This window comes from Geospiza fortis, unplaced genomic scaffold, assembly GCF_000277835.1.
Source record: "Geospiza fortis unplaced genomic scaffold, GeoFor_1.0 scaffold221, whole genome shotgun sequence".
NCBI lineage: Eukaryota > Metazoa > Chordata > Aves > Passeriformes > Thraupidae > Geospiza > Geospiza fortis.
The window spans coordinates 2,649,116-2,675,555 of record NW_005054395.1 but is presented as its reverse complement, the minus strand read 5'-3'; the positions used below and the strand labels follow the sequence as shown (position 1 = coordinate 2,675,555).

Genomic DNA, 26,440 nt, shown 5'->3' with positions numbered 1-26,440 from the left:
GCTTGCTTTCATTTCAATCTCACTTATAATTTCTATATTCTCAAAATCTTTTGCCAGACAATCATATTGATAAGGCTTTCCTGTTTCATCTCCCCCAACAGCCCAGGATGTTGTTATCCAAGGGCAGAGAAACAAAAAGGGCTGAGGGGGAAGGAGTCAGTGGCACAACAGACACCACACCAGGCACAGGGCACCTGCGCTTTGCCCAGTCTTCCCAGCAAAAGGAAAATGTTTTGGTTTTCTCCTCCCAGCTCTAAACATTCCTGGCTTCTTCCAAGCCATCCCAGGACAGCAGAAGGCAGCAAGCATTTCTGGTTACAATGGCAGATGTGCCTGATGATGGTAAGGGCTGGGACTCTCACATGCATTATTTAAAGCAAATTCTGCGATTCTAAATTGGATTGCTCAAAGCTCCCATCACCACTGTCCTTCCCTAGTGCAGGTAGAGACATTTCATAGTAAAACACAATCCTGAAATACTGAAAGCAAACTCAGAAATCGCGACCATAAAATATTTATGAGTCTGTGCTTTGGTGCATTGTAATTTTGCATGATATGTTTTGCTTTTCAAGACTGACTAGATTAAGGCTCTTCTGATTCATTAAACACATTTTCCCAAATGCTGTTTCTACAAATATTGTTGGGTCATTGTGTTTAGTTGCATTTATTAGCTGGTGTAACAAGGAACGTACGTCTCCCATAAACCTGAGAGGAACCCACTTAAATGTGTTGCTCTGAATCTCAGCAGAGAAGAAAACAGTTCTCATGAATAATTAAAGCTTAAAGAGGTCATGCTGGTTTTGCAGCCTCATTTTTATTTGTCACTGCTTAGTTTGCATTAGGAAATAGGAAGTTTCAGGTGCAGGAGCCAAATGGAATCTCTTCTCCATGTGTTCATTTAAACAGTCCTATTTGGTAGCTGTCTCCATTTTTATGTATTAGGTCATTTGTTAGCTGTAATAATTTAAATCAGTCCTGGGAATTAGAAAGTTTCAGGCTTTTAATTTGCCTCAGGCAGTGGCTGTGCACCCCTTTGCCTTCTGGCAGGAAGGAGCCTCCTCAGCTGGGCAGGGCTGGGGTGCAGGCAGGCATGGGGTACAGGCAGGGTGGGGATTCAGAAACACTGGGATGCAGGCAGGGCTGGGATTCAGAAACACTGGGATTTAGGCAGGGCTAGGATGCAGGCAGGGCTGGGATGCAGGCAGGACAGCAGTGCAGGCAGGACAGCAGTGCAGGCAGGACAGCAGTGCAGGCAGGGCTCTCAGGGAGGACCCCCTCACTCACCTCCAGCCACCCCCTGCCCACCCCTCCCATCTCCTCCTCAGTTCTCTCTCCCTCCCACTTTCTTCCAAGCTTCTTTTCCTCCTCCTCTGTGAACCACCTCCCATTCCTCCACATTCTGCCCCAAAGTGCTCCTTTGCCCTTTTTTTGCTCCTTTGCTCTTTTTTCACATTGCTCTGCAGCACCTTTCAGGTTGCACACACGGCTGGGAATCAGGAATAACCAAGGCAGTAGTAACTCTAATTCAAGTTTAAATCCTACATGCTGCCTTTATATTCCTTTCCAGGATTTAACAATGGCAAAATATTTTTGTTCCTTTCATTTTTTCCCACTGGAAGCTGCTCAGTCTCTCCAGCAGCTCTGCTATTTGTTCCCAAGGTTAGACATCAGCCCTGGGTATTCAGCCTGACAGCCTGCACAGCACTAATCTCTCCTGGTGGAGTGTCTCTCACGCTGATACATCATGCAGATGATTACTGAGACCTTTGCCTTGCATTTCCCAAACCCAGCCATCAGCAGGGTTTGGCAGTTCCACCCCTTTCTCCCAACCTTTGGATTCCCTGTTGTCATCTGCCTTGTTTCTGTCCTGCATCACTGGCTGTGCATGATCAATCTCCAGAGGCTTGGCTTCTATGTATAACTCAACAAGCTGGCAGAGAGACCAGGAAGACTCATTTGTGTGCTCCAAAACGAATGGAGATCCAACTCAAGGTCACTGCATTCCAAAGACAGACACATTACAAGCATTCCTTTCAACTGAGATGATTTATGGACTGTTATTTCCCTATTGCTTCTTCAATATCCAACTGTTTTTCTGAATGTCATCATCTGATGATGAATCTACATGGACTAAGAGATGTGGAATCGTTACAAGATTCCAGGAGTGTCCAAATATCCTGCATATTCCTAATCAATTCACTAGCAAGGTCCTATATCACTACTTTCCAGTGCAAACCTCATGTTTGTCATTAAAAAACCCAACTTTGCAATGTATGAATGAGCCAAAAGAAAGTTGGTGAAGAAAGTTCAGCTCTAGATGTCAGGTTAGAGACATTCCCTGCTATTGGAGCTGGCAATAATTCATTTAATGCAGAGAGGTAATTATTTAGTGCCTTGCAAGCTTCTGCTACACCAAGAGGTCTCACCATCAATAATCAGAACAACCAATTACCAATTCTCAGTATTGATTGCATAAATAATATGAACCATCTCCTCATTAATAAAATATCAATAGTATGGGCCATTAATAGTATGAATAATTTTTTCTCCTGACTAGATCTGGAAGGTTGTTCCATCAGAGAAGAAGACACCAGGTGCACCCTGTGCAAGTTACCCCAAACATCCCCAAGGATTTCCCAGGTCCTTGTTCTGGAGAGTTGTTTCTTCAATTTTAGGCTGCTACAAACCTTGCCTGGTGTGAAATGAAAATGTTTCAGAAAATGGGGGGAAATAGCCGTTTAAGAGGGTCTAAAAGTAAAAATTAAGAATAGTAAGGCAACAGCTGGAGGTTGTGCACATGTGAAAGTTGAAGTGGAAGAAAATAGAGGGGATTGAGCACCCCACATTGCACTGGGGGTGTTTCAGGTAGTTCAGGGAGCACCCCTGAGGTGACCATGGCAGTGATTCAAATTACAAACTCAGTAGGGACTTTGAAGAGATATCAATGTCCATTTGCTTGAATTCCACCCCAGGAAAGGCCAAGCCATGGCACAGGATGTGTAGGTGTGCTGTGATCCTCAAAGGTGAACCCATCAAACCCTGGTTGATCACATGTTAATGAGGGAGAACTGATGACTTACCAAAGGAAGGGAAACCATATGGATGAAAACCAAACTACCCCTTAAGGGAAACTTGATTCCAGTTGTGCAGATGCAGGAAAAAGGCATGGTTTGACATTGTGAAAATAAACATGATTTGTCATTTTGCAGCATATGAACTTCACCAGGCTGAGCGAGGGCCTGTTCTCAGAACTGCACCCGATGCAGTTTGGCACTCCAGCCCTCTCACAGTCTGATGGACTGGCAGCAGCCTCCCTGGAGTACCACTGAATCTATCTCAGGGTCAAGAATACTGGGGGAAAAGAGCAGATTTTGGTGCAAATCCAGGCCAGCACCATTCATTTTCCACACTGAGGTGTTGGGGCGGTGATGGTCCCTGTGGGGCCATTCACAGTTGTGAAAAACAACTCAGTCTCTGATATATTGTGCCAAAAGCACTGCCAGTTACTAAAGTACCTCTTTAAATTAAGGTATTTGGAGCCAGAATGTAAGTGAGAGCTGGAAGCTCATCAGAGGATGACTCTCAGCTCAGAGCTCTGATGGATGAAGGCTCTCACCTTAGAAGCCAACACCAGCTCCTCAAGTGTTAGACTAATTTTAGCTAAGGTAGAAAAGCCAGCTACAGAACTCTAATGGAGGTTTCTGTCCAAGCTCTAAATTCACTTGAAAAGGACAAGGAGGATTATATCAGCCACCCAGAAACAGCCTCAGCAAAGTGGCAGCAGAGAAAAATATGGAAGTGAGTGGTGAGACAAACTTCTGGGCTGCTGGATAAAGGCAGGAGATGCAGGACGAGCCGAGGTGTGAAGGCAGAACACAGCGAGTGTGGGCTGGGGTGCTGGAGAGAAAAGCAGACGCAGAGAAGTGAGTTAGCAACCCCACGACAAACCAGGAATGTTGGCAGTTTCTTGGGGCTGAGCCAGGCATGAGAACGCTCACCGTGGCAGGGCTGACTTGTGTCTGACTTGAAAATGTTCCTCAAATCACCAGTGTTGAACACAAACGCTCCTCAAACAGCATCACCAGTGTTGCCCCAAAACAAGCATGGCATACCCAGCCTGAGGGATTGCCCCTATTTCCCTGTGCTGTTGATTTACAAAATGCAAACTGAACATCAGGGCTGGAAGTTTGTCAGACTTTCTCCCTAGAAAACACAGAGACATTCCCCCAATAAGCTCTGTAAAAAGGAGCAACAGAAGAGACTAAAACAGAAGCCCCTGAAATTTGCCCCACTTTGCCATCCAAGCAGCAGCAGGAGAGGATGTGGTTAATAAGGAGAAAATTGCAAGTTGTAGTAGGAAGACCCATCAGCAGGGCTTGTGGAATTACACAGCACACTCTGTTATCTGCTGCTTGGCCAAGGAAAGGCAGCTGGGAAGGGGCAGGAGCGCTGCTGAATAACCTCAGTCATTAATTCTGTGACCAAAATGCTGGTTTATGAGACAAACATTTGAAGAAACTGCAAAGTGAGGAGCCTAAACCAAGAGGCAACATGCAACTCTCCCCTACTCTGCCACTGCCCCGCGTTTCCCTGGTACCATTGGTATTCACTGTGGTAGCACAAGGACACTTAGTACTTTTGGCAGCAGTTTTGTAATGACTGAAGAGGATTCAAAGGACAGCAGCCAGACACTGTGATGTGTTTTATTAGCTCCCAGATGTGCAGGTGAGGTGAATCTTTGGGAAATGAGTTTTGCTGCCACGAGTTTCCTAACATCGCTCAAGGTCTCAAAATCTTATAATGGAACAAAAGGCTGTCATAGAATATGAAAGGCATCTTTGGCAAAGCATCTTCTCTGAATCTGTTCATTTCTTACACAGAAATACAAATGCACAACATCTCTGATGATATTTGCCCAGCTGAAACAGGAGGTCAGCAGCTGAGGCTGTGTGTTTTCCACATGAATTATAAGTGACTGAGCCTCTGTAGGCGTTTCCTGGGATATCTCCTGGTGTAGGTGATCCAGAATCTAGAGATGCTTTACCAGGCTGTATGAAATAGTGCTTGGTGCATCCTGGATTGCAGAATGCCAAAAAACCAAGAGTATTTTGCTCAGAGAGTAAAATTGTTCCTGTCAGAATTAAACGTCACACCCCAACAGCAGAGGTGCCCATCCATGAAGTGTCCAAGGCCAGGTTGGATGGGGTTTGGAGCAGCCTGGGATAGTGGAAGGTTCCTGGGACAAGATGAGCTTTAAGGTCCCTTCCAACCCAAATCATTCTGTCATCCATGAGCAGTGGATATTTTTTACCTCCTAAGCAAATACCCCTTCTGCCACAGGGCCAACTTCCTTGGGAAATAGTGAGCATCCCCTGGCATCTGGAGGAGATCAGCCAAGGCCGCAGGAAACTCAGGAGTGTTCAGAAAGGGGTGGCTGTGCCATGAAGGTCGAGCTGCCCAAGCAGGAACCTCTCCAGTCTGGAATTGGCCCTCAGAGCAGTGGAGGCCACAGCAGGCATGAGCTCCAGTGCAGTCTGAGAGCTGCAAAAACAGCAATGCAAGGAACAGAGCAGCACAGCCTTCCTTCTGTGGGGCTGTGAGCAGCCTCTCCTCCAACACACAGGGCTTTGTCCAGGGGCTGCAGGCAGCAAAAGGGAATCAGATCAAGCATTGCCACAGTGCAGGCAAGCTGGGAAAAGCAGATTAGGATAGTCTAAATACTGGAGAGTGGGGTGTAAGACATTCTCCTCTCTCACAGAAAGCCTCCAGTAAATACAAGGGGGAGCATTTACTACGTGAAGGGAAGAGAATGGAGTGAGCATGTCAATGACAAGATAAACCAAGACCTGTTCCTGGAGAAAACCTGCTCCTGCCAGGCTGGGGGGGAATGGGGAGCACTAAATAAGGCCAGGCAAGAGCGCCCTGGCAGCCCCAGCTCCTCTGCAGTGCGTGGGCAGCAGCAGCTGCTCCAGCAGCTCCTCCAGCTCCTCGGAGCCCTCCCGAGGTGCTGAGCACACCGGGAAGGTGTTCTGCCTTTAAAAGCCTTAAAGAGGAGCAAAATGGGGCAGGCAGCAAACCCTGAGTGGCTGCTCCTCACCTGACACCAGGGGACTGCCAGGAAGCTCCGAGCAGCTGAAGGTCTGTAGGCAGCAGAGGGGGAGGACGGGAAAAAGGGGAAATTCATGTCACAGCAGAAGATAAGAAAATAAGAGACTGGAGGAGGAGTTTTGCTTTGCCCACCAGACAATTGAAAATAGATCAAAAGAAGAACCCAAAGGGTTTGCTTGAGATGACAGCTCCTAAGGAAGAAAGTGGGGCAAATTTCATACATTTCAACATTTTAAAATAATTGTCTTTCTGCCCGGGAAGTAGATGGGAAGCAAACAAAAGGGAGTAGGCCAGATTCTGATATCACTGGGTGAGGCAGATTGGAGTCCAGAACAGGGAAATCAGAATCTGGCCCAAAAGGAGGCAGTTCCTCTCCTTGCAATGAGAAACAAGTGAGTTCTGAGTTAGGGAATGAAAGATAAATAAGGAAAGGACTTCTATAAGTGAAATAAAATATTCTTTTTTTCACAGTCTCCAGACCTGTAGAGAAACATGGTTAAGAGTAAGGATGGATTCCATTTAAAGACTCAGCTAAGCTGAATTTGCTTTGGCCTGACCATGACACACACAGGCAGCTTGTCCTGCCCAGCTGGCTTGTGGCACCAGGGTAGCCCACAGGAATGGGAATAAACTCCTACTCTTGTTATGTCCTGAGCATTCTCTGAACACAGGATCTACCCTGGCAAAAGTATGACAATAACCCCAGGTACGAGCAGTGCTCTTCATCAAATTCTTCTTCAGGATGAAACAAAAATACAAACTGTCATGTGGACAAATTTCCAGGACTGGCAGGACTCTGAGGGTGTCAGACAGAATCTGTCTCAAAACCAGCCTATGCTTTGAAGTTTTGAGTTCTTACAACAGCCAAACTTTTTTCAAAGGCAGACACCCAATAAATGTGTATTTAACCTCCTGAGGCTTCTTCCTCTGCTGGCTGCATCCTCCACGGTGATGAAGGCGGCTCACAGCAGCATTGTGGAGAAGCAAATTCACATGAGGTGTGTTTGCACATGACCTGCATCAATAGTTCATGATTTCTTTTATAATGACAGCATTAAACATCTCCAGGCAGAGGCCCGTGGGATCTGTGCTCATTCGAGTAACTTAAGGACAGGCTTGTGAAACTCTCAGCAAGCAGCAGGAGACAAATAATCAAACTTGGGACAGCTTAACACAGAAAGTTCCAAGTACAGGAAAATATCTAATGCTGCTCCTTGTGCTCTGAGGGGAGAGCTCAGGAGTGGAATAACCCCTGTTTGACCAGCAGCACCACAAAGCAGGTTTTGAAAGTAAAAGGAGGTGCACCCTTGATTCCTCTTCTCGAGGGTTATTTTGTGACAAGAGGAAAGAGCAGAAAGCAAAGGCAGCAGCTGCATGTGCTGTGGTGTCAGTCCAGTGAGACAGGGGAGCTGTGCTGGTGGAAAATCAAACAAATGAACACAGTGCACAGATAGATATTTTTGTGGAGATGAACATTTTTCGGCATGTCTGATCTCCTTTGCTCACTATTGCTCAAATCAGTCAGCAAAGGGCTTCAGAACCTGTCAGCAGAGAAATCCTCCTAAGGAAAAAAATACACAACTGTTTCTCTTCTGCCCTGGCAGAGTCCAGCACTGAGACACTCTCACTCCTATAAATAGAGGCTCTCAACTGATGTCCAAGGGAAGTGTAAAGCCATGCCATTAAGGAACGTCAGTCCTGCAGGACGTGCTGGGATGGACACTGTGTTCAAGCAACTTCTGTTACAGCAGCCCCACTCTGCTGTCACACTTTCCTCGTGCTCTGTGACACTGTCTGTCAGTCAGCCCTCTCTGTGCTGATACATTCAGAAAACTTGTCATTTAACCATTCAGATATCCATGTGTTGCAGTAAATCAGGCTGACAGCTGGCTCTGGAACTGAGGCACAGTATTTAATCACAGAATAGATGCAACAAGCAGAACCATCGGTCCAAATTTCCCATGGTACCTTACTAATTGCCTTATTTTTAATAAACAGTCAGCTCCTTGCAGCTTGTATTCCCTGTTTCCACAAGCAACAGGGAAACAACCCAAGAGTATTTTGCTCAGAGAGTAAAATTGTTCCTGTCAGAATTAAAGTCACCCCCCAACAGCAGAGGTGCTCCATCCATGAAGTGTCCAAGGCCAGGTTGGATGGGCTTTGGAGCAGCCTGGGATAGCGGAAGGTGTTGACAGCACTTGCTGTCAAATGATCCTGAAAATAATTTCATTCTATGTCTCCAGACCATCCCAGAAATCCCACATTTTCCAGGGAGTGATGGCTGGTTGGTGAGGTTTTGGGCTGGATGGCTGTGGGTGTATTTACCTGCCTGCAGGTGGCTGCTGAAGCCAAGTGACCACTTCTGCAGCTGAAATTCACAGCCCTCATCCCACCAGTGCAGCTCCTCTGGGAGAATCCCCTGCTTCACACTATTTATTAATAGTGTGCACGTGTGTGCCCCAAGTATCCAGAGCTGCTGGAGAGCTGCAGGAATGGGGCGAGTTGGCAGGGGAGGGTTGGATCCAAGACACTGCAAATGTCTGGTGTCCCATGAGGACACAAGAAAGGCTTCTGTACCTGGTCCCAAACCTTACTTTCAAAGGATAGTAGTAATCCAATGATCTTAGGAGCCACTCATCTTGGTGCAAATCCAAGTGAAAATAATGGACCTCTCACTAGTCCTAAACACAGTTTTGGGCTGGATGGCTGTGGGTGTATTTACCTGTCTGCAGGTGGCTGCTGAAGCCAAGTGACCACCTCTGCAGCTGAAATTCACACCCCTCATCCCACCAGTGCAGCTCCTCTGGGAGAATCCCCTCCTTCACACTGTTAATAGAGTGCACGTGTGTGCTGGAGAGCTGCAGGAATGGGGCGAGTTGGCAGGGGAGGGTTGGATCCAAGACACTGCAAATGTCTGGTGTCCCATGAGGACACAAGAAAGCCTTCTCTAGCAGGTCCCAAGCTCAGTGTTTTCTGCATAAGGAGGGCTGGCAGCTGGAAGGGTTAAGGGGGCAGTGGCTGTGCAGGAGGTGATGGAGCGGCAGGGAGCAGCCCAGCCCCGCTCCCCCCCTGCTATCAGATATCTCCTCCCGCAGCCCTGCTCAGCACGGGCAGACACAAATCCCTATTGACAGAAGTCCCCCGCAGACAGGGCCCTCTGCTGCAGAGCTGCTCCAGTCTGCAGTGCTGGAATCCTATTTTAAATGACAACAGAGCAGTAGTGCTATGGGAAGATCTTGTTGTGTAGAGTTTTCAAGATTAGGGCAGGGAGAAGACAAAAGTACAGCCTTGTATTGACAAATATTGTCAGGCATTTGAGGACTCTGTTTTCCAGGGCTGATTTGTGCAAACACTTCCAGGGCATCAGGGAATGTTGGCATTGATAAACACCAACCACAGGAAATGGCTGTTCTCACACGTGGCTGATGGTGTGGACAATAACAGGATCATGCTACAAACTAATGAGCATTTGCATCCTAGCCATTAATCTTCACTCTCAATCATCAAAAAATAAAAATCCATGAACAATCTGCAGTGGTACAGACAGGATTATTAAAGGATTATTTGAGAAAGAGCAAGGAGAAGGGCAGTATGTCATCAGAATGTGGGATCACTACTTTGATTTGCTGTTGAAACCTCTATGTACTTTGAGATCTCAAAGCCCAAAACAAAGCTTAATCTTCACTTAGGCACTACAGTTGCCTCCCTTATCATGTTATCTGAGTACATCACACTCTAATTATAGTTGTCTGAACAACACTTAGTGAGATTGGGAAGTACTAACCTTGCCAGAGAAGCCCTTGAACACAGAGCAGAACCAAGTCAGAAATGCTTTTTAGTTCCTAATTGCCAGCTATGTATGCTGCAACCAGTGGAAAAAAATTGTTCTAACACCATCCACAGCAGTTCAGAAAATTTACCTCTTCATTATCATTAACGCAGATCCTGAAGTCCTGGCTCAAAATTCAGAACAAAGTTTTTGTTATTATGAGGAGAAAAAATGCATTCTAATATTTGTATTTCTAAAAGCATCATTAACAACATATCAGTAATCATTCAAAGAAAGAAGTAATACTTACAGCATCTCAGTGGGATATTATATCTCACTCTCAAGAGGTATCCAGAAGAGCTTCTCAATATTTTAGTATCTGTTAGGCAGTGATTGCAGTTTATTTATCTCTCTCTCTAGTGGGTACAGCAGTAGGAGTTAAATATTCCATCTTCCTCTCCCAAGGATATAAGGGACTGTATCCCCAAACTCAAGCAAGAGGGAAAATCTCTGTCCCTCATCCTCTCCTGGGTGGGAAATGGCTTCGTGTGCCTCTGTGAGTGTGGCCCTGTGGCCACCTTTGCCTGCACATTTCTTCAGGGCAGCTCCTGAGGAGCCTTGAGGAAGAGCTTCAAGGAGCTCAGCCCTCGTGCAGGTGCTTGCAGAATGATTGTTACTGAGTATAATTGAGGTTTCCTTTTCTGCCACCTCTGCCATTCCATGACTTTTATTTTTTATGTATTGCTTTACACGCCAGGGCATGGAGATGAATATCCCACCAAAGCCCAGCTTTGACTTTTTTTGTGCTCCTATTTTTTTGTGTATAAATACAACTCAGACTGCTGTCAGCTTTTAGAGCTGACCACTGCTTCAGCAGCTTCTCCAACTAGTTTTCATTTTTGCCAAATCTGAATTTCAAAGTCCATCATTATGAGGAGGTATTGTTAGTTTTCCTAGCAAGCCTTTATTTCAGATACTTTGTGGATTGGAAGAGGCCTCAACACTGTGTAGATCACCAGAGTTCCTGATAGCAGCTTCAAGCCTCACTGAGAGTTTAATAAGCTGTTGCTGAATTACATTGCACTTGTTAAGTTTATAGGAAAAAGTTATTCAATCTGCTGCTGTTATTAGCTATCAAACATCACAGACACCAGAGAGGACCCTGGTGGTCCTCCCCTGGTCTGAACTACATAAAAAGCACTGGGGAGAATATTTTGAATTCCTAGTCTTTGATACAGGTCCAAATTTCACAGTCATTTGCAATTTCTATAATAATTTAGCCAGATAAATAATGACCAATTAATAATGACCAACCGCAGTATTCCCAAAAACTGGAAATAAAAAGGAACTCTCAAGTTCATCCAGATTTTTTTTTGGGTGGGGGACAGGGCAGAGAGGTGATGAACCTGTTTTTTACCTCTGCTAGTCTTGCTAATACTCTTTCATGTGAGAGGCTGTGAATAGAAGAGCCAGGAAATGAAGGTCTCATCAGTGCTGTCCTGCTGGTGCATTCCAGCCCTGCTGGGGAAGGAATGGCTTCATGGCCTCGCTGAAAGTTCTGCTGAGGGGCCCATTTCACTCAGCAGTTTAATTATGTTGAGCCATTTCACAGAGCCCAAAGCCCTCCATCAGTCCATCAGTGCTGCAACACAAGAGGCCTTGAGAACATTTCAGTCTTGCAGACTCCTCATCTGTTAGGAGAGTTTCTGGAGTGAGGTGTTTGTTGGGCTGTTGCCATGTCCACACTCTGGGAACGTGCAAGAGGAGCCTGAGGTGGGGACACTGAGCTCTCCCTTCAGGCATCTCCCTGCCTGCCCTGCAGCTCAGTCACCTGCCATACTTCTACTTTTATATCAGCGCTGGATAAATTCAGCCAATTACCTTAACCTTTATTGGAGGTTACTACTGGAGGAAATTTATTATTTATTTATTTTATTATTGGAAGAAAATTATTTAGATTTATTGGAGAACCATGGAATCATGGCATGGTTTGGGTTCAAAGGGCTCTTAAAGCTCACCCAGTTCCACCCACACCTTCCACTGTCCAAGGCTGCCACATCAAACCTGGCCTCGGACACTTCCAGGGATGGGGCAGCCACAGCTTCTCTGAGCACAGGGAGGCATTTCACCCTTTATCTCCTCTAACCCTGCCTCCTGTCAGTGTGAGGAGGACACAGAACACAACACCTACAGCCAGACAAGGTGTACAGACTGAGAGGTGCCTCCCCCCACACACACACAAGCACAGACATTGAGAAGCCTATTTCCACAGAAATTAGATGGGAAAATTATTTCGTTTTCTTTTCCCTTAATAAATAGAGAGGATAAAAATCACACTCTGAATGTATTTCCTGTAAATTTCACACCTTTATGGAGAGACTCGATGAAATGACCATCCAATCTCAGAGGTTCTGTAATGCTGGGGGTGATTGTGTGAACTGCCATGAAAATAAACACTGGGATCTTGAAAATCTGAGTTTTGCATTGCCTTGAGGAGCAGCAGCCCCTGTGGTGGCCAGCACAGGCTCAGCAGGAGCAGCCCAGCTGCAGTGCTCTCCCCACCTGGCAGCCAGGACAGGTGTGTCACTTCCAGATGTGACATGAGCCACTTGCATCTTGTTGCCAGCCTTTGAAGTGCTGTGCAGAGAAAGCCTGAGCTGCTGCTGCAATTAGAGCTGATACATCATTTACTGGAAGAATTTAATGCGCTGGAGTAGCAAACCTGCAGTTGACACTCACAGGGTGCAATTTAAATCCTCCGGATTAGTAATTCTTTTGAGATTTTTGTAATCATTGGTAATAGGTAGTGAAATAAATCCACATTTATATCCTACAGACTGCAGCTGTGCTTCTGTTAAAGTAGTATTAAGTGATGGGTTTTAAATCCTTCTGCTGGCTCGAGCTGTAAGCACTGAGGCTCCTGTGCAGGGATAACTCAGCCTGGGTGATGTGTTCCCGAGCAGGAGAGCTCTGGTTAATGAATAATGAAAGCACCACGGCACAATCACAGCTCAGGGCTCACTCCTGCAGGAAGCTCTCTGGGGAGAGCTCCCCGTGTAGCTCCCTGTGCCACAGCGACCCAGCTGCAGCTCACGCTGTGGGTAACAGTGACAGGAAAGAGCACAAAATGCTCATGGACAGCTTTACCTACTTGGACAAAGTGCTGAGGTGTCCAGTCGAGCGAGGGGTTTGTCCAGCCAGCTCTGGTGCTGTCCCTCCAGGGATCAGGAGTGCATCAGGAGTGCATGCTGTGCCCTGACTTTACTCCCAGTTAGTTAAACAAATACACCATTAAAAGCTGAGCCAACCTTGAGTGGGACATAAGGGCTTCAACTGCAGCAGGAAGAGATTTATGGACTTGTTTTTGCAGCCTGGAGAGTAATTGAAGAGGCCTCAGACAATTCAGCATTTACTGGCACTTCACTGGGGTGAGATGGGAAGGGTGATGGGAGCAAGATTGGCGCTGGGAGCCCCAGCCATGGAGCAGGGACCCAGCCTGACAGCCACTCTGGGAACAAAAAGAAGCTTTGCAAACTCAGTATGCTTGTAAGATAAGCACAGTGCTGATAAAGTGAAGCACTTAGAGATTAAAAATCTCAAGGGGACGATAGAAGTGGCTGAAGGAAAGAGCCCAGGAATCCTGGCTGTCCCTTCCTTCAGCCAATCTGCCTAAAATTCATTACTTTAGAGATGGATAAAAAAAGCACATTTGCCTGGTTCTGTTCCTCATGGGTTCTACTTGCTTTGTTTCCATCTAGGAATCTACAAAGGACATTGTTTCCGGATCAACCACTTCCCTGAGGACAATGACTACGACCACGACAGCTCAGAGTACCTTCTCCGTAAGTGAACACTGAGACCTGACACACAGATGGGCCTTCCCTGGGCTTCTCTTCTGCACAGAGCAACCCCAGTTTTACTCACTGCCAGACTGGCCCAGACTGGGCTGCACAGCCCAGTGGTGCCACGTGTGCAGTTCATGCAGCAGCTGACACAACCACCACCCTTGGGAACCCCCACTTCATACAGTCATTGAATCATGGAAAACCATTGAATCATGGTTTTGGAATCATTGTGTTGGAAGGGACCTTAAAGACCATTTAGTTCCAACCCTCTTGCCATGGAGTTTCAAGGATTTTTCCAAGGGTTTTCTTCAGCCAGGGGAATGCTCACAATTTTGGTGCCGATTGTCTAAACACAGTATAACAGATTTTCAAATGAAAACTGCAGCTATTATGCCCAGATTGGCAAGGATATTTTACAGAAGGAGTATTTATAGGGTTAGTGTAACAAAACAGGTTTGAGGAGTGGGTTCCAGCCCATTAGGAAGCTTTACCAAATGCTTAAACCCAACCTTTCCTCAAGCCTCAGCCTTTGCAGCTGGTGAGCCACATCCCCCTGCAGTGAAATTACTGCCCTGTAGGAAGGAAGCTGAAATTTCTGCAGCTAACAGCAAAATCCCAGCATGAACAGGGGCCATGGCTTCCCTGCCTGGCCAGCCAGCCACTGCTGCTCCATTCTGCTCAATTCCCCCCAGAAGGGATTCCACCCACCAACCTGGGGCTTGGAATCAGGGCAGTTGTTTCATCCCCTCCACATGACCATTCTCTCAGCTGATGGCAAGTCTTGGAACCCAACCATGAAGCCTGCAAAGTTGGAGTTAGATTCCCCTTCCCCAGAGGACTCCTTGCCTTGTTGTTCCTTGTGAACAGAAGAGCTGAGCAGCCAAGCTGAAAGCAGTGCCCTTTACCAGGGAGAGGAACTGCAGCTCACAAGGTGTTGGGAAATCAGGGAGCACAGAACAATGCTGCTGGCAAAGCAGAGAACTCCTCAATTACAATATTAATTACCTCAAACACCACTTAGAGAACCACTCTGCCCTTCTGCTCACTTCTGGGCAACAACTTCTTGTTGTTAAGACATGAAGAAGGGAAAAAATCTCCGAAAAGTTTGCCTCACCAGAAAACCCAGATGTTTTTTTCCTCTTTGCTCTTGTCGATTTAGATCAGTCATAGCACCCGGGTGACACGATTTCAGAGCTCAGGCAAAGGCAGAGTGTGAGCACAGCTGCATTTATCTTTCATAAAAAGCCTTGAAACTAATGTTAAATTGATGCCAAGTCAGCTTTAGGAAACAAACATCATTAGTAAAAGGAAAGAGGAATTAAGTAGCATCATGATAAAAGCACGTCATTCCTTCTTTATATGGAGAAAAGTGAGAACTGGGAAAAACAATCTCCAGCTCCACGTTAAGCTACAAGACTGGTAAATTGTTTGCAAGTGTGCTTGTGACGGGTGTTCCTAAAAGCTGTTTGCAAAAGTGACTAAGTACAGATCTTAAAAACAAGTTGGTCCAACCCTTTATGTCTTCTGCAAAATCAGTCTCCGGTGTCTCCCCCGCAGAGCAGAGCTCACCTCACAGAGTCTGCATGGAGACAAGGCTCCTTGGCTTTAACTTTCATAAGAAAATTGCAGTTTCCCATGCACAGAGTTGATTTAGAGATTACTGAAAGGTAACGTGTCTAAATCCAGAGGAGATGAGCTCATACCTATATGTAATAGGGACCAAATCATTGTCTAAGACAGGAGGATATTTGCATCCTGTTTCACAGGGACGTGAGAACTTCTGTCCTGTTTTTGCCCTCTGCAACACTTTTGCAGTCTACTGGCTCCATTCTCCACTATTTCTGGCCATTTCTTGGCACAGTTTCTCAGAGGGACATGTTGGGACTAATATTTATTTTTCCTGCCTGGCTTAGACAAAGGCACTCACACTCATGTGTTTTGTGCTCCTGAAGCAGCAGCGTGGGGGTCTCAGCCTCTTCCACAGCCCCCAGTTTAATCTGGGCTTCAGAGAAATGCAAACACTGTAGTGCTAGCAGGATTGAGCCCTGGTTCAAAACCCCATGGAAATCAGTGACAAAAATTACTGATTTTGGGAAATTTTGGTCAAGGGAGTGGTTAGAGGCAGGAGTTTGGATTTTGCCCTTTGGTGTTCAAGCTGCTCCCTGCAAAACCAAGAGAACAACAGCATGGGACAAGCTGAGACGTGCAGAGGAGCTCAGACAAGACCCTTCCTATTGAACTTTCCCCGTGGCAACACACTCCCATCTGTGTGTCTAAAATAATCCCCCTCACATGCCTGAGCAGGGCCCCAGTGAGCAGCAGATGTCCCAGTGCCAGCACGGACCCCGGGCTGCCGCCGCATCCCCAGCGGCAAACGTGCCCTGGTTCTCTGTCTGCTGCTTCCCTGGTGTCTCCTGCTTCCCTGTCTCCTGCTTCCCTTCTCTCCTGCTTCCCTTCTCTCCTGCTTCCCTGGTCTCTCCTGCTTCCCTCTCTCCTTCTTCCCTTTCTCCTGCTTCCCTCTGTCCTGCTTCCCTGGTGTCTCCTGCTTCCCTGGTGTCTCCTGCTTCCCTGGTGTCTCCTGCTTCCCTCTCTCCTGCTTCCCTCTTTCCTGCTTCCCTCCTCTCCTGCTTCCCTGTCTCCTCCTCCCCCGCTCTCCCTGCTCTCTCTGGGCACACCAAACCCGAGCTGTTCCCATCCAGCACGGATTCACCGGCGCCTCTCCCTTTGTGGATCCATCTCATCCTCGCTGTGCGCTGGGGATGTCGGGGCTCTGCTGCTCCGAGCAGGGGGACCCCGCTTCAGGGGCATCTCTACACGTCCATGCCCTTCCTCCCTGCATGTCAGAGCATCCTCTTTCCAAAGCCATTCCCTCGGCTCCTGCCTTTGCGGAGATGAAAAGCCCGAGCCGAGCAGGGTTTGCAGCCCCATGGGGAGGAGCAGCGCTGCGGCTCCACCGGAGGAGGTGTCACCACACATAGCGGTGCACAGCAGGCGATGCAAACCGACAGGACGGTAAACAAGGGGGGGAGAAAAGCCAGGGAGAAAGCAAAAAACAGATTGCCTTAATGTTTTTTGATGTGCTGTCACTTTATTACCAGTATCAGGAGATATATGTAAATTCTACGTGGTACCTTATGAGCTTCCTTTGAAATTTCAGAGCTAGAAGTACACATTGTAAGAAAAAATATACTGTGGGATTTTTCAGGAAGAGAACACTCTGTGTTTTGTTTCTCTTCACATTAATTACCTACTATAGCAAAATTATCTCTGAAATTTATTAGTAGAAATAGAACAAATAGAACAATCCATCCTCTATATTTGGTACATCTGACAAGTTCCTTCCAATGATATCACTGAAGCATTTTGGGAAAGCTCTTTGATTTAACTGAAATCATTATAAACAGCATGACCATAAAGTGCAGGAAACAATATTCAGAAAGGGTGGGCCAGAGGCGATTTTAAGCCTTTAGCCAGGGCACAAAAACAGACAGACAGAGATTTGGGGTGCCTTAAAGTCCAGCAGCAGAGACTGACTTTGAATCTTTTTCTAACAATTGACTGAAAAAACTGACCCAAAAGCCAAAGTGCTGTTAATTCATAGCACACACGTGGGGATACACCCAGGCCAAGGGAACAGGCTCTCACCTCTCAGCAGGCTTTGCCCAGAGCCCTTCCACCCATTCTCATCACTGGGGTTTGGCAGTTCCTGCGAGACGCTGCCTGAATAGCAATGCGCCCGCCTGGCCCGGCTTCAGATCCGGCTGGAGAATGCCCCAGCTGTGAAGGACACGTGCAGCGACGCTGCCAGTTTGGGAAAGGATGGACTTTTCTCGCTCTTGCCGATCGATACAGGCAGAAGCTTCGCAGGCAGGCGCTGTCTTTTTGGGTTTGTGTCCGGACTGTGCCTGCCAGCCCCGGGCGGAGCGGGGCTCAGTGAGCGATGCCGGCGCGGAGCCCCCATCCCCGTCCCTCCCGCAGCCGCTGGAGCTTTGCCACCAGTTACCAGGGGAATCGTCAGGAAGCGATCCACTGAGTCGGGAACGCCACGGCCATGGGCAGCGGAATGAGAAAGCAGCAGCTGGAACATCTGCCCGTTCCTGGCGCTCCCAGCGTGGCGGTCAGGAGGATGCGCCCGGAGGGAGCGCGGCGCTCCCGGCCCCGCACGGCCCAGATGGCGTTGGCTCCTCTCCGCTCACCCAGCCCTGCGGTGCCCGTGGCCTCCCAGCCTGCTGGGGGGTTTCCATGCCGCTGTGACAGCAGCTTCTGACCCTCCCTCGCCTTGGGATCCCCCCAGCCTGGCGCCCCTCGCTCTGCCGGGGTTCCCCTCCGTGCCCTCGCATTTCCCCGGCTTCAGGGTGATCCCATTTTCCACAGCAGTGTTCAGCACCTTATCTCCCCTTCTTCAAAAAATAAATCCTCTCTCTATAGCAATAAAACTCGGTTCCTCACTCTGCCTTTCAGGAACCCCTGGCAGCTTTTACCCCTTTGGTTTTTACTCTCTTCTCATGCTTGTTTATTTTTTCTCAGCCCTTTTGTTCCCTCCCTGCCGCTTCCCTGTCGATTGCTGCTCTGTCTTGTTGTGACCCGACTTTGAAAGCTGGCTTGAAGTGGTGTTTTAATATTTTTGTGGGGGATTTTATACGCTGATGAATGGACTGAAGCATGCAGAATTTTAAATGACTACTTTGCTGTCAGGAAACTAAACACAAACATCTAAAACACACTTGTTAAAATTCCTTCCTTAGAAATCTGAAAGGTTTCGATGTCCTTAATATCCACTAAAAGAAAAAGGGGTTATTAGCTGTGCTTGCTGGCAACATGGATGCTGCTGACTTCAAGAGCTGTAATTTGCTCACCTTGTGTGTGCACCACGGAACAGATCCGTCTGCTCCAGCTGTCCCAAACCTTGTAGGGTCCATAGCCAGCTCATGAATTTTTCACTGCTGCTCCCTGCGTGGTGCTGGGTCTTACTGTCACTTACCTCATGCTTTGCCAGAAATATTCTGCACACGGTGGCATCAGAAAATGCCAATAATTCTGGACTTCCTAGGAGAAAGCTGAAAAGATTGAAGCCACTCAGCTGAGAGTCTGTGTCACACTGGACACCTCATGGCTCCCTCGTCCCAAAAACATGCCCAGAAATGCAGAATCAGTGATAATTCTAGGAAAAAGGAATAAAAAAATTATAATAAGTTAGATATTAGGAAAAATTTCTTCGCTGAAAGGGTTATGAAGCACTGGAACAGGCATCCCTGAGTATGTGCAAAAAATGTGTGGATGTGGCTGGCACTCAAAGATATGGTTTAGTGCTGAGCATGATGGAGGTGCTGGTTTCACTGTTGGATTTGATGATCTTAAAGGTCTTCTTCAACCTTAACAATCCTCTGGTTCCATTAAATCATTCTTCTTAACAATTTTAGGAAAAAAAACAGGGCTTTTGAGACTCTAATCTCCACACTTGCACCCGAGGAGGCACCCAAAACGATTGCTCTGTCTTCCCTTCCTACCTGTGTCCCTGCAGGCATTGTCCGTGCCTCCAGCGTGTTCCCCATCCTAAGCACAATTTTGCTGTTGCTGGGAGGACTCTGTGTCGGAGCAGGAAGGATTTACAACAGCAAAAACAACATTATTCTCAGCGCTGGGATTCTCTTTGTTGCAGCAGGTATGTTCTGTTTAAACTGAGTTCTTAAGAAGTGCTGCTGTTTTCAGCTGGAAAAGACTCTAGAAAAGCTCCTTGGCAGTGCTTTCCCTGCATCCTTTTCCTGGGCTGAGGGCATTAACAGCACCACACGAGGCAAATTTCTCAAGACAAAATTATGCTCTTGAAGCCCCACAAAAAGTATATTCTAGAAAAGCTTTTGGTTTTCCTGCAGAAAGAAGTGAAATTCAGTAACAAGCATGTTTTACACTATTTAAAATGTATTAAACATTAGATGAATCAGGCATCTCTTATACCTAGGGCCTTTTTTTTAAATATGAAGGCAGAAAACATTCACCTCTGATAGGTGAGCCCGTTTTTCACACTAGAAACACCTGAGAGAGTCAGCCCCATTGTTAATAGCTCTCCCTGCAGCCTGGATTAAGCATGCAGCATTTAGATGAAAATTCAGCAAGGTGGAAGAGAACTTATTTTGATCAAGGTGAACAGCCATAGCCCTGAGCTCCAAATGTATTTTTATCATTCTTCTGGATGTTAGAATCCTACTCACAATATTAGTGAGCTCCCACAAGCTGCTGCTTTTCCATTGTGGCAATGAAGAGATGGGAAAAGGTCCTGCTGAGTATTTTGGGATCCCTGTGAGCACACGTGATCCATATGTTGATTTTTTGGTTGTGTTTCAGGAATAAAGTAATCCTTGAGATAAATGTAAGAGTAAATAAATGTAACAAAATTTCCTTGTCCCAGTCTTAGAACCATTCAGGTCCAGAAAGTAACGTGGCTTGAATTTTATCTCCCCAGCCACATAAACACTGATTTATGTTTTTCTTCCTCCAGGTCTCAGTAATATCATAGGGATCATTGTCTACATATCGAGCAATGCAGGTGACCCAAGTGACAAGCGAGACGAGGACAAAAAGAACCATTACAACTATGGCTGGTCTTTTTATTTTGGAGCCTTGTCTTTTATTGTGGCCGAAACCATAGGTGTTCTGGCTGTGAACATTTATATTGAGAAGAACAAAGAGCTGAGGTTTAAGACCAAGAGGGAATTCCTTAAGACTTCTTCCAGTTCTCCTTATGCCAGGATGCCAAGCTATAGGTACAGGAGGCGAAGGTCCAGATCCAGCTCCCGCTCCACGGAGCCTTCTCCATCCAGGGACATTTCTCCAGTTGGCATGAAGATAGCAGGCACCATCCCCATGAACGAAATTTCCATGTACACCCTTTCCAGGGAGCCTTTGAAGGTTACCACGGCTGCCAGCTACAACGCAGACCAAGAAGCCAGTTTCCTGCAGGTCCACAACTTCCTCCAGAAGGAGTTTAAGGAAGGACTCCACGTCAACATGGTCAACAGGAGAACGACGCCGGTTTGAAGCACCTTCCTTCCTTGTGCTTTTTGAAGAGATGCCCAAACAGAATGGATCTGTCAGGAGTGATGTTAAAATACCCTCTCACCTCTTTAATTGTGGCATGTGTTGAGGTAGCAAGTGGAGATCCTCTGGACCAACATAAAGATATTTACACGCTCGTAGCTTTTTTTGAAGCTATTTGGAGTTTGTTTATTTCCGTTCTTGGTGTCACAAGATGAAGGCAGTTCATGTTCCTGCACTTTTGTAGTGTCTACACAGTCTTGGAGAAACTGCAAAGGACTGGCCACCAGTGTGTTTTAAAGGATTACAGAAAATTTGTTGTACTTTTTTTTTTTCTAATATTGAGATCCCTTAATACAAACTTGCAAATATAATTTATAACCAAGCCCAAGGATGAAAATGAGCTACTCATCAAGTGAGCCACTTTCCTTCAACACGGCGTAAGCTTTGCCTCTTTCAAAATAAAAAAAAAAAAAGAAAAAAGAAAAAAAAGAAAATATTTTTGAAGGCAACACTTTCTAAAACTGACCTGTGCCACTGAAACCATAGAGCACCCACGTACTGAGCACTACAGACTCTCTGATGGGGTGGGAAGGGGGTCTCCCATTCCTGGGGTAAGGCATCCCTTGGGGCAACACAGGCCGAGGAGCAGAGGGTGGGTGCGTCTTGAAACACCTGGAAAGAGAAACAGATTAAAGCAGGTGGGACTTGAGCCTATTTGCAAGCATCATTTCTTGCCTAACGTTTAGAAAACTTGAATTCTCATTTCGACGAGCCCTAGTGCCTGATCCGGCAAGGTGCTGAGTGCTGGCTGTCAGGAGCCCCTGGAGATTTGCCCGAGCGCGGCGGGAGCAGGGCAGAGCCGCCGCCGCCGATTCCCTTACGCTTCACAAGTGCAACACTAACGCTACTGGAAACAGAGATCTCTGAGCAACCAGGAGAGAACCAGAAACAGAGATCTCTGAGCAACCAGGAGAGAATGGGAAACGGAGATCTCTGAGCAACCAGGAGAGAACCAGAAACGGAGATCTCTGAGCAACCAGGAGAGAACCAGAAACAGAGATCTCTGAGCAACCAGACAAGAACGCGCCCGGACTCGCGAACCTTCCCGCAGCAACGGGAGCCGAGTGTCAGCAGAGCAGATGACAACTTTGTATTTTTTAAAACAGAACAAAACAAAAAAAGGAAAAAAAAAAAGGAAAAAAATAATCACCGTTTATGAGATATTTATTAAACTCTTTTTATTATGAATTAAGTGCCGCATGGTGCAAGGTATAGTTGCTTTTAGATGGAAATGGTGGTTTGACCTAATTTAATTTATTTTGTAATGATGCATCTACTTACGTGCAGAGAGCCCACAGCAAACTCTATGCATCACGTAAGGAGGGAATTAATTTGTACCCTTTTCTTCTGTCTGTTTCTAAAAGAGTCTGAATATTATTTTCTTTTCTTATAAATTCCTGCTTTCAGTTTTTATACTTAGGCTTGGATCTCAAAGCTTGATGGCCTGACTCAAAGGTAATTTAATTTAATAGTACTCATGCTGATTTTAGTGACCACTCGACCAAGCCATATGAGAATGAGGTGCCCGATTCCCCTCAGATGAATTAGATGCAGTGAGAGAGGAGCATCTAATTCCTGTAGATTCCTTTGAATATCCCCATCATCTTTGCCCAGAAAATCTTTGCTAGCAGAACACTAGACAAGAAAAAATCCGTAATTTGGAAAGTTTGGGTCACTGGTAGTGGGAGATCTCAGCCAAACTGCTAAAACCTCTTTAGTCTTAATTTATCCTCTGATGGCCCCAGGGCCAGAGACTCAGTGGTGGTTTGGATACGAGGCTTTCAGCTAGTGGAACCAAGTCCTCCAGGGAAATCCCGGAGAAGCTGCCTTAACATCCCAAAAAGGAAGTTGAACCCCTCTCCCCCCAGAGAAACCCACTCAAGCCTCTCTCCTTGCAAGAACCAAGACACAATTCTCAATTTTAAGCGAGAGTCTTCCCCTAGTCACTGTTAAGCTCTGCCTGGCCCTCAGCCTGGCACAGCCACATCGTTATTTTGGCAGGGGTGGGTTGGAGCCTTCATCCCTGCTCATTAAGAGTTTCCATTCAGGTTAAAACTCCGCTGGGATCCTTTTTTCAAACCTCTGAACTCTGAGAGCTAAAGCGAATGGAGCGATGGGAATGATTTAAAACTAGAAAATGTTGTGCTACTTTCTGTATCAACACACTATGGAGAAAGATGTTACACAAGCTTTTTAAAAAAATTCAAACAGAGGCAGAAAAGAAAACTTTTTTACCTACTTTTCGGCTAGGAATACATAAAAGGGTTCTAAAATTATTAAAGTTCTTGATGAAAGGTTTTTTTTACAAGAATCTTTATGCTTTCAAACAATAAATTATTTCCTACTTTTTGAGACTTCGTAATATTAAAATACTTTGATTAGCTATGATAGAAGTAGAAGTTTGCAATGAAAAAAAAAACCAACCTTCTGTCTCATTAGTGTGTCATACTAAGTGCTAATTAATTTACATCTAATTATAGTCAATGTATTTTTCAAGTGCAATTTCCCAGAACTATTTGTTTCCCACTGTGTTAAAAAACTAATAGTTAGAACTAAGTCCTCATCCGTGTTTCCTGTAATTAAGAATAAAACCATTCCCTTTCAAACCAGGAGTTAGATATAGGCTGTTTCTCTAATCTCATGTACCTTGAACTGGAAGCGGACAGTGTCAGGTTTGCTTGCGCGTGGGTTTTGTTCTTTTAGTCATCGTTCTCCAGTGAATGTTCTTCAAACCACCCATCTGATTCCAGACAAAGTCCAAGCTTTTTCTTCAGCTCAGCTCAGACCTGCAGAGGCACATGCAGTATTTTTGGCAGAAAAAGTCTTGCTGAGTGTTTTGGGATGTTGCTCTTTGCCAGAGCCTCCTCCCCCAGGGCAGGGCTGGGTCCAGCAGCTGCCCAGGGGTGATGCCCTGTTTTGGTCCAAGCTGGAGCATCTGCTCCTTCTCTAGCAGGCACCTTCAAGAAATGGAGCTGGAGTAGGGATCATGAGATGCTCATGGGGTCTGGACAGGGAACAAAGTCATGTGGACATAACAGGGACCAGAGCTTTTGTCCTGTGAGACAACAAGGGCTGCAATTGAAAACTCTTAAGTTGCAGCGCAGCAAATTGTTCAACCACAGCCAAAACAAAAAATAATCATTTGACAATTCCAGAAAACAAACAAACAACAACAAACAACAAAAAAAACACCAAAAACCTCAAAAAACTCACAACCCTGGTCCTTTCCCATGAAAAGCTTTGATTCTGACAAAACTGAAAAATTTACCACATTCCTGTCCATGAGCACTCTTGCTCCATGATCTATCTGAATAGAGTCAGATTGTGCTCAGCCTTTGAAATCACCCAGTGATAGTTTAAAAAAATGACCTGTTCTTCCACATCTCTCTGGTTTCCCTGGACAGCATCTAACAAATGAGCCCCATTTCCCAGCAAGGCCTGCAGATACCATAAAACCATATCATTAACAATTATCAGCCTTCAATTCTTAGCAACAGAACTAAAAAAAAATGCTATTGGATCAGATTTGATTTTCCAAGAAACAAAATGTCAGGTATACCATGAGCCCTCTCTTCCTTTTTTCTCATGCACAATAGGAGTAAAAGGAGAAATCACTTCAGCTGCCCAGACATCTAACAATAAACTATTTTTTCTGTTTCTTTTTCTCTCTGTATGGATCACATATCCACAAGGGCTAATATATCATGTCCCTTGAGGCTACATTTCTGTCTGCAGTTCTAAAGTGTTATTTCCACTGTGCTTCAGTTCTACTGGTATAATCACAACCATGTATAATGTACTTAATCCTTACTTTTTAAATAAACCATTTTAAATGTATTTGGTTTTGTGTGGAGAAAGGTATGTAGATTTTAAATTTCTAAATTCTCTGAGCTGAGATTTCAGGTTATTTTTTCATGTTTTTCACTGTTTGATTGCAGCTGGCTATGTTACTGGGCACCAGTATTTCAGAGGAGATAAAATTATTCTTGTGGTCCCAGAGACCACAGAATCTCCAAGATAAGCTATCTTCATAATATTTTCAGTTAGCTAGTTGGAAATTAAGAAAAACCTTCTCATTTCCAGCTTAAACCTGTCCCACATGAGACACACTGTGATCTCAGTGCCCAGTTTGAGCCTGGTGTGGTGGCCAGAGGCCGCTGCAAACCACCCTTGAGGAAAACAACCCAGAGTGTTCTGAAGCACCTCCCTGAGCTTGAGCTTTCCTCCAGCTTTTGAGCTTTCTTATGAGCTCACCTCGAGCCTCCTCCTCTCCCTGATCTTGCCCATGGTGCCTGAAGGAAGGCTGGCCCCACGTGCTGCAGCTGCTCTGATCAGCCCCACAAAACCCAGTGGTGCCAAACGTGGGTCAGCAGCTGAGCAGCCTCTCCCCACCCCAGACAGCCCCAGCCATCCCCAAATCACAGACAGGATTCCTTCTTCAAACACTTCTTTCAACTTCACCTCCCAGCTCCTCAGCCTCCAGACTGTCTCCAAGGATGGGGACTGGCTGCCTTCTCTGCCCACCTCTCCCAGGCTTGCCATGAATTGGCACGTCTGGAGGGAGGCAGAGGATTCATCTTTTCACACGCCTCTGACACAAGATAGTGAAGCCATTTAAAGCTCAGGCCCAAAGCTGCTTCCCTTTGAAATAAAGAAAGGTTTTTCCCACATTTATGAGGAAGTCTCTGGGTAAAGGGCGACCCCAGGAGCTGTGGCTGCCCTGATGTGAGCAGGGCTGTTGGGAGAAGTGATGTTTGAGGAGAGGGGAAGCAGAGACAGGCTTTGGAAAGTAGGAAAAAGAGGATGTGGCGTTTCCTTGGAATGAGAGAACCAACAGACAGGGGCAGTGCCTGTTTTCAAAGGGAAAGGAGAGGCTGTGCATCTGTCTGCAGCCCAGCTCAGCTTTCACAGTGCCAGGATCGCTTTCCCCGGCACAGCCGGCACTGCCCGCGGTATTTTGGGAGCTCGGAGCTGTGGGTCACTCCCAGGGGCAGCAGGGATGGCCAGCTACACACAGCAGGGTGGGAGTCTGCTGAAAAATAAAACAGCCAGCCAACCCTCACACATTCAGCTCTTGTGGTCCATGATTGCCCCCCCAGAACCAGGGAGCTTTCAGAGGGCACCGTTGGTGGCATTCCCAGGTGCTGGCTGTGCAGCCCCCACTCCAATCCCAGTGCTCTCACCACACTGGGGCAATGCAGGCTGGGGAACCCAAAAAGTACTGAGGAGACCCTGCTTGAAGAAAGCTCTTTGCTGAACTCCCATTTGAGCTGAGAGCTGGCAGGTGCTGCCTCCCCCTCTCTGGGTTATTCTGACTGGGATGGGTTTTTGCAGAGCAATGTTCTGCAAGAAGGGAGCCACAGAGTGAGGTTAATCTGCTTGTGGTAAATGCTGAGGCTGGTCTGAAAGAAATACAGAAGAGTGCAAGTGCTGGGGAGCAGAGCCAAGGCACCACCTCTGCCAGGGAGAAAACAAACACACTAGCTGGGCTTCAGATGCCTCCTCTGGCATTTTCTCCAGAAGAGAAACAGAATTGTGTCCCTCACTCACTGCTGCTAAAGTGCAAATAATTGCAGCCCTCCCTGCTTTCCAACAGGTATTCATTAATAATCTGCTTATATTT

The 26,440-nt window shown here is 46.3% G+C and overlaps 1 protein-coding gene across 1 annotated transcript; it reads left to right on the top strand.

Moving 5' to 3' along the window:
* Positions 1–250: 250 nt before the first annotated feature.
* Positions 251–24,654, top strand: CACNG4 (calcium voltage-gated channel auxiliary subunit gamma 4). Its single transcript, XM_014308941.2, has 4 exons — positions 251–342; positions 13,636–13,719; positions 19,244–19,384; positions 20,219–24,654. The coding sequence occupies exons 1-4, from the start codon at positions 321–323 to the stop codon at positions 20,755–20,757; spliced, it is 786 nt and encodes a 261-aa protein (XP_014164416.1). The 5' UTR covers positions 251–320; the 3' UTR covers positions 20,758–24,654.
* The last annotated feature ends 1,786 nt before the right edge of the window (positions 24,655–26,440 follow it).